The 14,417-nt window shown below is 39.2% G+C and overlaps 1 protein-coding gene across 20 annotated transcripts in view; it reads right to left on the bottom strand.

Annotated features, from left to right (window-relative positions):
- The window catches only part of DCLK2 (doublecortin like kinase 2), a 153,843-nt gene extending 139,426 nt beyond the window's left edge, over positions 1 to 14,417 (bottom strand). For 16 of the 20 annotated variants that reach the window (XM_025042829.1, XM_025042822.1, XM_015600709.2 and 13 more), the window contains exon 1: positions 13,717 to 14,409. In XM_025042829.1, the coding sequence (XP_024898597.1) occupies positions 13,717 to 14,137 (421 nt within the window). In that variant the 5' untranslated portion in view covers positions 14,138 to 14,409. Of the gene's footprint in view, positions 1 to 13,716 lie in introns of all 20 variants that reach the window. The other 4 variants (XM_015600706.2, XM_015585060.2, XM_006906270.3 and 1 more) reach the window with 1 other exon arrangement.

Genomic DNA, 14,417 nt, shown 5'->3' on the forward strand with positions numbered 1-14,417 from the left:
GTTCTACATCGACATTAAGTTCTGTCCACTCTATCCTTTAATTATTTCTGAAAATGCCCCGCCTGTCAGTCCCCATCACCACCCACTTTCCATCTGGACTAATGCAAGAATCTTCTGTTTTCTGCTCATTCCCCAGAAATATAACAAACTTTCCAAGTGGAAGTGCAGTTTAATGCTACTGATTCAGCTGAAAAGTATATCCTAAGGTAATGAGTCTTGCTATATTGATATAAAACATTAGGAGAGAATTATTTAAAACTCTAACCAATACATGTTTGCCCTCCCTAGAAGATGTAATGATACCCAATCATAGAATTATCCAACCTTCTGACAGCACCCAAAGACAGAATGAGTCCCTGCTTCCTAAGATCCTCCCTGAAATTACCCAACCCAAGCTCAAATTCTACGACAGGTCTAACACTCGCTTGCTGAAACACCCCATCGTATCACAGTATGTCCATTAGTCCTTGCTGCAATGAGTAATATGAGTTAATAAGCCCAACCTACTCAACTATAGCTATGTCCCTGGTCTTTGGCTGAACAGAGCTGCAATACATTCATTCTTTCATTCTCTCTCCTGCTACCATGCATGCATGTGAACATGTGCCCTGTCACTCTCTAATAATAATTCTTTGACCATGAGACATTAAGAGCAAATCATTTTGAAAATTATGACCACGTGAATACTACATACAAAGAAGATTTCCTTTTTGTACACAGAGGATGGAAAGAATCATAAGCTGGTTATACAATTTATTTCCAAGCATTATATGGAACAGAAAGTCTTTCAATTTCCTTTAAGACTCAATGAAAGAGAATTTCATTGGCATTGTTCTAAGACATTTGTATTACTTCATATTTAGCAGGATGACACACTAAGTGTCCACGACTGTGTGATACAATATGGGTATTTGTTAACTATTCATTTTCATCCTTAATCAAATTAATTGCCTCCTATTTAAGGTGGGTACTAGACTTATTGGGGGTATCACTTTGTAAGTTATATAAATGTCTAACCATTATGCTTTACACCTGAAACTAATATTGAATGCCAACTCTAATTGAAAAATAAAAGCACTCATATGTTTTTCCTCTTCCTCACCCAGTACGTGCTCCTAAGCCACTGAAGCATTGCTTTTGCTCCCTGCACCCCAATGGCTGCAACGCTATTTGCCTCAATCCCCAGGGACTTCTTTCTCAGCTGCTAAATACAAAGCACATCTTTCTAATTCCACTTGTTTTCTGAGGGCATTGGTCACCAGTCATGATCCTCTTCCTGCAGATCCTTTTCTCCTTAGCTCAATGATCTAATTTCTTTTGGTTTACCTCTTCTTTGATTGCTCCTTCCTAGTCTACTTTCCAGGATCCTCGTCTCCCACCCATCCAGGCATCCCTTATTCCCCTCAGAGTCTCCATAAGCAGTTGCATCCACTCCCCTGGCTTCAACCACCAGCTATACCCTGAGGACTCAAACACTGAGGACATCCCCAACCTAGTCCTTTCTTTTAAATTCAAAGCACTTACAGAACCTCTCTACTAGATAACCTATGGATATCTCACATGCTACATGTCTAAAAGTAACTTCACATCCCATCATTGCTATCCTGACCTCAAACGCTCCTCTTCCTGAATTCTACAACTTATTGAATGAAATCACCACCTGCATAGTCACCTAACCAAAAACCAAGGTTCCCATTTCTCTTCCCCCTTTGCCCACACTCAACAGAATTGGGAACACCACTGACTTTGATCCAAGCACTTCTGGACTCTATCCTCCTCAAGCCTACCTCCTCTCATTTCTCCCTTGGATTAGAATAAACTCCCTGTATCAGGCCTCACCCCCTCATCCTCCACATAGATGTCACAGCAAGTTTTGTAAAATGTAGATCTGATGTCTTTTGCCTGCTTCACTGCCTTTAGACTACAGGAAAAACTCCTCAGCACACCATACTTTCAGCCTCGTCTCCCACCACTTTCCCACAGGTTTCTAAGTTAGTGTCATAACAGTATATTTGCAATTTCCTTCCAAACTCATCATACCTCTTATTCTCATTCCTTCTTATATATCTGAAATAACCTTCCTCCTCCCCCTGCCCTGCCTCTTTTTCACTGTTCCAAAGATTAATTGCCACTGGCAGGGAAGTAAAGCAGAACTTTCATATATGCTGGAAGGTTTTTAAATTGGTTCAATTGCTTAGAAAAAACAAGTTGGCATTATCTATTACTAAGATGACAATACATACAACAAGTGACCCTGAAATCCACCCCAGGAAAGTACCCTGGAGAATCTGATACAAATGGGGAGAATATATATACACTCTCTTCATTCTCTCTCTACATCACTCACACACACACACACACACACACACACACACACGCACCTATACATGCATGTTCACAGAAGTATTGCTCAATAGCCGAAGATGAGAATCAATCCACTTATCCATCAAAGACTGTGGTGTGGTCATATAATACACTACTATATGGCAATGAAAATGAACAAGTAATCTGTATGCAAGAACCTGGATGAATTTTACAAACAATGGCGAGCAAAGATGGCAAAAGAATACATGCAGTATGATTCAATTTCTGTCAAGTTCAAAATAGACAAAAGTAAACTATATTGATTAGGGATGTCTTCACTGGTGGAAAACATAAAGAAAAGTAAGAGTCAGGCTACTGTTATCTTGGAAGAGTTATAACTGGAAAGAGATACACAGAGAGCATCTTAGATGGTGGCAATACTCTTCTTGACATGGCTAGTAATCATAAAGGTGTTCACTTCATAATAACTCACTAGGCTATGCATGTATGTTTATAAATTTTCTGTAGGTATATTTCATAATTTTAAAATAAAATTTAAAAAATTATGTCACTCTTGTGTACTCTTATACCTTGAGCTTACAATGTGTTAATTTCTCCTAATCATTTATTCTTCATCTCTTCCAGTGGTTACGAATGGAGAATTTTTTTTTTAAATCAGGCGATTTTGTTGTATAAGTACAGATGCCCATACCTCACTACAGTTCAACAGAACCAAAATCACTGGAGGGTGATACCAGAATATGTGGGTAGGTTTTTTAAAATTTCACAAGTAACTCCAAAAACAATCTCTCAGTACAAACCACTGGCTAGACTGGAAGCTTCTTGAAAAAAAACTAACTGTACCTTCATTTTACCCACACCTAGCATAGTACCCTGATACATAACAGGCATTAAAAATATATCTAAGTTTTATCAAAAATGCATATTTCTGAAACAAACTTACACATCTCCTGGTTCAGATTTGCATTACTTCTAGGTAAAATACTTGCACAATGTAGCTATTTACAAAGAATGAAGGTCAGCCTCCTGAGAGGTGTCATGCATGGTCTGAGTCACAGGTCATGCCAGTTCATCAAAAGGCAATGAAAGGCATACAACAAAATAAGGATATGAGGGCCGCCTACCTAGTACCTACCAACAGTTATTCTTCACTTCTGGCCATCAAAGCGTCAACAGTCCAAGGCACATTTTTAGTCCAATAAATGTAACATGTCTTTCAATTAATGGAATGTGTGTGTGTGTGTGTATGAGTGTATATATAGCTAACATATATATAAATACACATATATTTTAATATATTTTATTTGATATTGTTTTTAAATCATATATATGTTTCAATAGCTAAACCACAGTAATCCCTCACATCTGAAAGGTCAACTTACCGCTAGAAATTACAAATAGCTACATGCAAATTTATTCAGTTGGAAATTCAACAACAGTATGTTTTAGCCTATTTTTCTATCAGTTACTATAAAGTCTCTTACTCACCTTTGTAAAAACATATACAATTGCCTAATACCACTAATAGTTTGAAATTATAAACTATTTCCCATTCACGGCAGAGAATCAGTTACACAAAATTTGGACATTGAGACTACCTAATTCTTGGAATGGAAGTACTGAATTTTATAATGAAAATGAAAACTTGTTTACAGGTCAATAGTATAAAGGCTTTTCAAAGTTAGAAAAAACCCCGCCTCCCAATTTAAACATGGTAGCATAGAAAAGACAAAGAGGAAAGAAAATAAAGCATGGCTGATACAAGTTCTAACATCAGTAAAAATCTTAGGAACCTAAATTCTTTCCTAACTTCCAAAAGTAAGAAAAAAAAATTTACTTCTACAGTAATGTAACCAGGGAAATAAAGTTGAATATGTTGCTCCTACAAGATGGTTTGATGTCCTTCACCAAGTTCAGCATTTGTGAGGTTGTCCTACTAGGTGGCTTACACTATGCATAGCTCCATCTAAAGGCCATCAGAGACAAGTTCCCATGCCCATCTGGTTAAGAAAAAGACAGGGTAAGGAAAAGACTGATTTATTCTGTTATGGCAAATTGGTTTAACTTGGTTTTCTACACAAACTGTACAGTGCCCAGAATTTAAACTTCTGGGACTCAGTAAACACAAAGTACACTTCTCTGGCCTGGATACTGTGCCCACTCCGCACTCATTTGCTGTACTCTAGTCCTACGCTGTCACAGTCACAAAATAAATATAATGGCCTTTCCTGCAGGGTACAGCTCAGGGCACAAAATGAGATCTTTCACTATTAAGACCAATGCTCTTTCAATGCATCTAAACACAAGGGAAAATCAAATGGCAAGTCATTTCCTAAAGTCACATCCAGCTCTACAGACTATACCATCCACTAAGAAAAGGCTACAACAGCTACTTTGAACATCTGAGTATCTATGAAGAAGTATGCCCATGAATACATGTTTTAGCACTGAAATTTGGGAGGAGTTTAAGACCAAAGAAATTATGTAAGAGAAAAAAATAATCCTACTTACTAATCAAAAAGCTTTAACGCTTACCCACTCAAAAAGTAATTATATCTAATCTCCTGGTAGGCCAGAACCTACAGATCAGATCCATTATCTGTCTTTTTGCCCCTCACAGCTGAGCCAACATCCCACAATCTACAAGAGATCACTATGGCTATTTTAATTATGTGCTTATTTTGATAAGACTTAAAATGCTTATATCATCTTATTCTGGACCATGTGAATGACTGCTTCTAAATCAGGTACAGCCGGCCCGCTCTCTGTCTACAGCCTCAATGCTTTTGGCATCAAGTGGTGTAACTTTGTTGGCAGTTAAGGAAAAAGTGGACATGATACATGTAAAAGACATCTGCACAGCAAGTTAAAGCCAGAGGACATAATTTATTCTGCAGGAAAGAAGATTCATGAGCAGTGCAAAACCAACTCATTACCTGGCATTCTGAAATACAACCTGCCGAACTCAGCATTCAGCACTGTGGTCACATAGGGAACAACAATTTAATTTGAGCAAATAGTACCTATAGCTTTATGTTGCTATTTTGCATTTTTATTCTTTATATAGTTTTACTGGTATTTACATTATCAATTTGTTTGGGTTGTATCGGTAAGACCTATATAAGTACACCTACCTTAAAGTAAGAATGTAATTACAGTAATTGAGGCAATATTGTGCACCTGCATTCTGGCTGTTAGATTTTTACATTGTTTTCATTCATATATTTCTAAAGTAGAGAAACACTCCGATCTTAAAGATACACACACACACACACACAGTGTGAGCTTCAAACCAAAATGTGCCCATCTAACAACATTTGCAAATAAACTGGGGCATGATGAACATAGGGTCAGTCCTTTAGATCATGGGCTACACAGAAGTAAAGCTTTCTTTTAACAGAATTTCCCAAACTTCTAGAGGCCTTTGTTAACACCCTCTTCCCTTAAATCTCACTCTAAGAGGACAACTGGCCTCAGTTTTAACTGATTGGTCATGAAGATGGCTTGAAAAGATTCAGTGCAAAGTGATGAAGGGTTCAAAATCAGATGTCTGTCCAAAAACAAGGTGCTATTTAGGGGGTGAGAGGAAAGGGGAAATAGGAAAGTATGACCACTGCCTCAAAACATCTGAAGGGCTACCATGTAGAAGTAGGATGAGCCTTATTTATACAGCTCCAAGTAGTGGCTCTAGAATTGTGGGCACAGGGGCAGTTACAAGGGCATAGATTTTAGTTTAAGATGCTGAGGACGACTACTATTTATCAAAGAGCGACTGCATGTTAGGACTCTGCTCAGTGTTTTACATACATTACAAGGTTCAGGTGGAATCTTCTGGCTATTGGCCTTCATGCCTGAGTGGGGTATCGAGTATGAAGTTTTTTTAACAAAAAAGAGAAATGGTTCTGCAACTGTGCGCTAAAAAAAAAAAAAAAAAAAAAACTAGTAAGAGATGAGTTTACATTGGGCTATTTCTCAAGTTCTTTCTGGCACAGAGGCTTAATGAACGTGAGTATAGCCAGGAGTACGTTTCCGTAACTTTTTTGTTTTCTTGATTCTTTAGCACCGGGGTCCCCAACCCCCAGGTCACGGACTGGCACTGGTCCATGGCCTGTTAGGAACTGGGCTACACAGTAGCCACTCCCCAGCACTAGCCTCACTGCCTCAGCTCCACCTCAGATCATCGGGCATTAGATTCTCATAGGAGCACCGGTCCCTGGTGCCAAAAAGGTTGGAGACTGCTGCTTTAACAAATGAGGCAAAATATTGTTAAGTAAAAAGACCTAGATGATGGGCAAGGAAGAGTACTGGGGACAGGAGCATTGATCATTGCTTTTAAGAATAATTACACTATTATTTAAAAATTAACAAAATAATCTCAAGTTTGTAAAACATACAAAGTGAAGGAAGACACAAACCAAAGACAATATTTTAAAACTTCTATTGTGATATATTTTGGTTGTAAGTGATTATAATATAAGCAATATTTAACCAAAAGGTAGCGTAGTAGGCCATAACCGCCGATTATTTTACTCACTTTGTTTGAAATGTTATAGTGTAATGAAAAGTACTAATTTTACAAACCAATATTTTCCCATCCTTCAGTCTATAAGATAGTAGCTTCTAAAAAGTAACAATATGACTAGCCTACTGCTTTAGGCTGCAGAAGGCATGGAAAACAGGATTAAAACTCTGGATTAGAATAAAAATTATAGCATGTCTTAAGGAATGAAAATTCTAGCCTTAAAATATTTCCAACTCATAGAATTTAAAAGGTGTCAGACTGTATTAAAACTATATGTGAAATACATTTGCTAACAATGTTTAAGAATAAATGCATAAGGTGAACAAAACTAAGTCTTACCTATGTCAGAGAACTCCAAAATAGACACTAAAAATATTAGGGGAGTCAGAATATTCATGAAATTTAAACACACACACACACACACACACACACACACACACACACACGAAATAAAGGTGGAAGAATTTGGTTCTGATAGTTGTCTAAGGAGAAAAATCAAGTCAGGCATTCTGGACACTAGTGATACTAATTAATTATTAAAACATCAATATACTGCACTTTTTTATTGAAAACTTATTTAAAAACTGATGTATGAAGGAGCAAAGGATATTTCAATTTTGCATGAACTTATTCTACCTCTACAAATCTAGCCAATTATCCAGTTGGCTGTCTTAACTAAGATTTTTAAAAACACCTATAGCCACCTAGTTCTACCTCTTATATATGGCACAAAAATAAAATTAATCACCAGACATTATGCGTCAGAAGTATTTGTAGCATGGGATAAAGAAATGAACAAGACTGTGGTCCCAGTCTTGTAATCGCCCCTTTCTTGAGAATATTCTATGGAGAAGATTCTCCTATAGATTACTGGGGGTTCTAAGAACTCTATCTAAACCTGGGTAACCACATCTGGCCACAAAACCTGGTCAACTTTTAAAGAGGAACATGGAGCCAGACAGAGCTAGGATCATTTCTTTCCTACTCCCAGAAGTATTTCTCAAGATTATTGAACTTTAAAGGGGAAAAGGGCCTTAGCCACTACCTAACTTGTCTTTCGTTTTCCAGATAAGAGAACTGAGGTCAAGCAAGGCAACTCTGCAGAATCTGAACGCAGAACATTACAGGTACAGGTGCACAGAATGATGTATTTTATATAAGGAATCATACTGGAAACATCTTAAACATGTCTTTACAACAACGGTAACTGATGGACTACTGCAACCTTCATCTCCCAAATATAAATGATTAATGGGTTTGGCTGCGCAGTAACGGAGAGCTCTGGATTACCAATCGATTACGACCTATGAAAACTTCTGGGGTGGAAATGGACACTATTTCCTCACAGGTGGTAGAACATAGTAAGAACATAATAAGAATACAGAAGTTCAAAGCCAGGAAGAAAGGCCTCAATTTCCAGCCACACCTGGTGCAAGGGGCCATTTCTTTATCTTTGATCCTTGGCTTTCTCATCTGTAAAATGAGGACAATGTAGCCACATTTCAACTATCCTTGGGTACCTCACACAATGACTACATATAAAACATCTGATAAATGGTAGTAATGCTGAGAAGGAAAGAATCCCTAATCCTTTGGGTAGTTATTTTAGCAGAAGAGATAAAAACAGAAGTGGTGGGAGCATGGGTGGGTGGGATGAGGAGAAAGAGACCTAGAAGAGATACAAACCCACAATGACTCCCCTGGCTGTCAGCCATGAAGAAAAAGCAGTTTGACAGGCACTGCCCAGGGGAATCTAGCTGCCTTCATTTCACATCACAGGACCATAAAATATCCATTTCCATTGCTTACAACCTCACAAAATATTTATCTTTTCTTATAACTACCAGAGTATCCTTTTGTCATACTCTAATCTCATAAATGCTCTCTTAAATATTCCTTTTCTATCCCCAACCCTTTAGAATTCTCCAAATTAAAATTTCTCTTCCCATTACCTCTGGAAAGAGTTTATTTGCAGCTGTATCATCACACATCTGAACTTCTCTTTTTTAAGGAAATGAGATAAAGAATCAAATTTATAGAAGCAGATATTATGAAAGAGTTATTTTCCCCATAATGATGACTGAGCACAGCACCTCTGGTTTATCTGAAATATAATCCAATTTTTCAAAATGTTTTCATAAATAATATAGGAATAACCAACCCTATTCGAACTTAATTCACATAAAACTTCCCTTGACAGCCAAGGGAAATAAAATCATTTTCTGGGCTATTTATTTAGGAGTAAAACTTATTACTTATTTATAAGTAAGCATTATTATTTACTTAGAAGTAAAGTCATTTCCTGGTTTATTTATTCAATGAATTTATTGTGTGATCTTGCAATGCTCTTAGTCTAATGCAAAAGACAGATCCAATATACCACTAATTACAAAGAAATTTATAATAGAGGTAAAAAAAAAAAATCTTATAGAGGGAAGAGTTATAAGCTTGACCTCAGGCTTTGGCTCCAAAATCTGTTCCTCTGGGAAGATGTTTTCATCATCCTGGTCACTTTAGCTGGGACGTGTGTGTGTGTGTGTGTGTGTGTGTGTGTGTACATACGTGTTCACTATCTCTCTCCTTCTAGAATGTCAGTATCTTGAGGGAAGACACTGTATCCCTAGCAACTGAAAAACAAATATGCTTGAGACCATTATTCAACAACTACTTGAGACCATTATTCCTGAGGTCTGGGAATAGACCTCATAGAGAGATGATATTCGAAGGTCTTGAAGAATCTAGAAGTCTGCCACATAGAGAAGGCTTTGCCAACCTAAGAGTCAATGTTAAATTTTCATGTCCAATCATCATATATTCTTTTAATATGTGCTGCTTTTGACTTCTATGTGAAAATATCTTAAAAATCACTGTGAGGAAAGAAACGTAACCCCATAACAAGTTCCAAGAGCTCAGTTTCTATTATTACTGAAAAATATCTTCCAAAGGGAAAAAATATTATAAATTTTTATGGAAATTTGTTTTTACTTAACTAAAAATTATCTCAGTAAATGTATTTTGGTTTAACACCTTCAAAGACATTGACCTAACCAGATTCAATAAACTTGGTTTAGTAAGAAAACTTCAGAAACTTGAGGTGTTGATTTCTTTGAAACCTTATTTTTCTTCAATTTAATTCAAGCTTATCTTCAAGTTAACTTAATGGAAGAATGGAAGTATCATTTATCAAAATTATAAAAATTCTCTCACATACCCCCAAAATTCAATCAGCTATTTATTGTTTGTTGATTAAAGAATAATAGGCAGAAATAACAAAATGACATTTCACTTTGTAATGAGAGAGGCAGAGACTGGTAGCTATTAATTATCTTGGCTCCTAACGAACACTTCATCTGAGCCATACACCCACTCCCTACTTGGTACGGCATCTGCAGCTTTGTCAATTTTCTGGAAGACAAATCCTGGATAGGGAAAGGCAGCCCAGGCCATCATACACTCAGTAAATAGCCTCTTAGGTAATGGGAGACCACGAACTTTTAGACTAGAAGGGATTTAACTTGCCTACTTTTCACTCAAAAGTAAAGGACACTGAGGCCCAGAGAGCTGAGGTGATTTTTTCTGTCAATAGAATCCAGAATCCTGACATGTTAGTTTCAACTATCCTTGGGTACTTCTCTTTAGGACATCAAAACTTTACAAATACACAAAAAAAATGTTTAAAAGGGGAGAACACTCATGGAATAAAACTAAAAAAAAAGAGTTCTGACTTACTCCCAAATGTGAGAATTTAAAAGAATGAGTCATCTGGAGATCCTCGGTTATCTACCACAGATGCTACAAATTTGGTCAGCTCATGGTTTCAGACAGCTCGACCCAGTTTTGATAGTTATGACCAGTAGTCCTCTTCTGCAAGAAGGTCCCCATCCAGTTTTAAAGAATAAACAAGGTTACAGGGATACATGGCACCGATTCATCAAGGTGAGGTAAACCAATATCCTGAAGATGCCTGCTGATTTACTGAAGCACAGGAGGAGTGCCAGCCAACATCTGAACACTGTTGTTAGTTGCCAGAGACTCTCAAGGTCAAGGGCAGAAAAAAATCTAGGCCATACGAATTTCTTTTGTCACTTGAGTTCAGTGGGATTGGGGTTCTGAATGAGTATCCGAGCCCTGTGGTCTGAAGTAATCACTTTCTATTCTTCACTAAAAAACATTTTAGGAAAAACAATATCTCCTCAACTACAAATTTCATGAGATGGAAGAGGCAGAGAAGTCAAACATAATGTGTAAAAAATACTACAAGAGAATTTTGATTTAAGAAGCTGAACTAAGATGAAATAGTCAATTTTTGACAACACGGGCAATACTTCTACACCCCTATTTTTACTGATGCAGATAAAAACTTCACAGCTGGTGTCTCTGCATGATAAATCTGAACATTCAAACACACAATTTTAATTAAATGTTGAAACTATTTAAATTATCAAATGATTGATATTAAGCATTAATGGTTCTTTCTTAAAAATTCTCTTGAAATAGGATATTCCACTCATTTTCTGGAAAATTCAAGACTTAAACAAAGATCCCTTGTCAGAAAGAATGCCACTATGACAAAAGAAGTGAACAAATTTTCTTCTTTTGCAGTAACTGAATACTGCTTGAAACAAGTGGGCAATTGGCTAGACTAGGAAAACATTTCTCTTGTGCAAGTGTTTGTATTATAGCATTATTTATCATGTGATGGTGTAATTTGAACCCTACCTATACTTATGGTTCCCCACCCTCCAAAAATCAGTGAATGAATGATTAGAAGAAAATATGGCAACCTTCTATTTATATCTGAAGGTAGTCTGACTCAGTGGACCATGTACTGCCTGAGCAATGACAAATTCAGGGACAATAAGTGCTCTCATTAATGTGCATAATGGTGATCTTGACCATCTCCCTATGAATCTTTGGAGTATATTAATTTCATGTAGCAAATATGCTGTTAAAATTACTTAAGAGAAAGCTATTAAAATTGTTGTCCCTCCCCGGACCACACCAGGCACAGTATCCCAAGGGTATGTGAGTAATGAGTGCTTAATCAACAGGCATTGCCTTGATCTTTCCATAGGGTTGCTAATCTAGTTTTGGGTCAGTCAGAAAATATGTTATTCAAATGTTGCTTTTAAGTAACACCATACAGAAAAGTGATAAAATCCGTTAAACAGTGTATCTTTATTTTACTATTATACTCTGGTTGTCATCACTTTTTCAGGAAGCCTTTAAAAGCAAAACACACAACTGACCAAGAGAATGTGTGAAGTTGCTAACAGACATATAGATTGAAGAGACAACTTAATGTTGGTTGGGTCACCATCTGGCCAGGGGAGGGAAAACTGGTAACAGTAACTACATAGAGAAACTCAACCACTTCCAGGACTTCTCAGTGTGGCTACATCGATTTATTAAAGGTGAACTGTAGATGTAAGCACATGTACTGTGGGTACTGTAAGACAAGGCATTGTTGCTTAAGTTTCATCATATGTAAAGTGGGCATAATGCTTTCAGAACATAAGAATATGGTGAAACAACATAAGAAAAACAGTTGGCTCAAAGTTCAGTTTCCTTTCCCTGCCAAACCAATATTGTTATGACTACATGGAATGTGCCATTTGCATTAAGAAATATGCACGAGAGAGAATTGTATGTAAATACAGTCAGCAAATAGTTGGGTTTGGTCTGATCTTTACAGGTGCAGTTTAGATCTGGAAATAGGTTCTTAACTACAGGCATACCTCTTGTACTGGCGCTTCACTTTCTTGCACTTCGAAGATGTTGAATTTTTTTCAAAGCAAAGGCAAGACCCTCTATCAGCAAAAAGATTACAACTTGCTTTATTGCGATACTTGCTTTATTGCAGTGTTCTGGAACCAAACCCGCAATATCTCCTAAGTATGCCTGTACTTAATGTTTTTTCCCTAAAAGGAACAAGTAAATATTGCAGGAATTCAAAGATGACACGAGCCACAGCCAATCAGTCCCTTTGAGTGAAGCATGGCTGACAGTCTAGGAATTACTAATTTATAACAGGTACCAACTGCTGATTCCAGTGGCCTCCAGCTCTCATCCTAACCAGCTAATTTCACTGGGAGAAGAGGCAAGAGATTGACTTTGATTCTCCTCATTACCAACCAAATGTGGAAACCTCTTTAGCACAGTGGTTTTCAATCTTGGCTGCACATTCGAATCACCTGGGGAGCTTTAAAAACTCTGGATGCCCAAATCACACCCCAAACCAATTACATCCTAACATGGGGGTGGATTTTTTTTTATTTTTTTAAAGTCCCCAGTGACCCAAGATGCAGCCAAGGTTGAGAACCATTCCGTAGGATCAACCCTCCTGACCGCATGTAACTTCCGCTGCAAGTCAAAGCAGAGAAGCCAACCCAGAGTGTTTCACCACAGCTTCTGAATAAAGCACAGGTGCCTGCACTGAGATCAATACAGGGCTGAACAGACCACTTATTAGCTTAAGGGTTACCCGAATCCTCACCAGTCATTTTTGCAAATAGTTTGTATTTCAAAAACAAAAAACGGGGGGGAGGGTAAAAAAAAAGTTCGCCAATTTTAAGATATGTCACCAAAGCTCAAAGCCCGTTAGGATTTTTCTTTTCCTTTTTTTTTTTTTTTTAAATGGCAAATCTCTTGGGAAGGGCAGTCAGAATATAGGTGGGAGTGCGCTCCACTTATAGAGCCTAGAGAAAAGCAGGTAGAACCATACAATTCCCTGTGGTCGCCTAGAAGAAACCCCGCAGGCTCCCCTCCCCCAACCCCCCTGCCCCAGCGCGGGTGAGGCGGGTGTACGTGGGCCCGAGGCCACTGCACCTGCTGGGCCGCACCTGCCGCGCGGGGCTCTCCCCTCCTACCTTCGAGGAGGTCGTCCAGGCTGGTGACTTTCCTGCTGCCGTCAATGGTGTAGATGGTGCGGACGCCCTGAGGCAGGTTCACGTTGTCCGACAAGGAGCGGGTGAGCTCCATAAGCAGCGCATCGAAGGACCGGAAGCGGTCGCTGGAGATGGCAAAGACCAGGCCCTTGAAATAGCGGTCCCCATTCCGGTAGAAGCGCGCCTTCTTGGCCTTCTTCTCGGAGCTCAGGGCCTGCAGCGTCCGCGTGCGGTAGAAGCTGCAGTGGGCACTGTGCGCCGGGCTGGGGATGAGCCCGTTCCCCTTGGGGCCAGAGCTGCTGCTACCCCCAGAGGAGCTGGGCGCTCCTCTCCGCGACCCCGGCCGCGGCCTTTTGTCCCGTTCCTCGAAGTGCTCCAGTTCAATGCTCCTGGTGCTGGCCATCGCAGCCGCTCCGAGCGCTGTCCGCAAGAAAACCGTCCCAGCCAAAGCCTGCAGGTAGCCAGGGTCAATGCGAGAGCCAGCTCAGGGACGCCGGGCTGTGAAGGGCCTTTTTCAAAGCGCCGGGACACCTGGCTCTGGCATCCCGCCCCCTGCTCGCAGGTGGGGCCGCTGAGCTGCGGATGCTCCCGCCCGCCGGCGCCGGGCCTAAAAGTGGCCGCAGCGTCGAGCTGCCCGGCTCATTGTCCGGTGCGGCTGGCTCAGCCCCTCCCGCCCGCCGGCG

The sequence above is a fragment of the Pteropus alecto genome, unplaced genomic scaffold (genome assembly GCF_000325575.1).
Source record: "Pteropus alecto unplaced genomic scaffold, ASM32557v1 scaffold50, whole genome shotgun sequence".
NCBI lineage: Eukaryota > Metazoa > Chordata > Mammalia > Chiroptera > Pteropodidae > Pteropus > Pteropus alecto.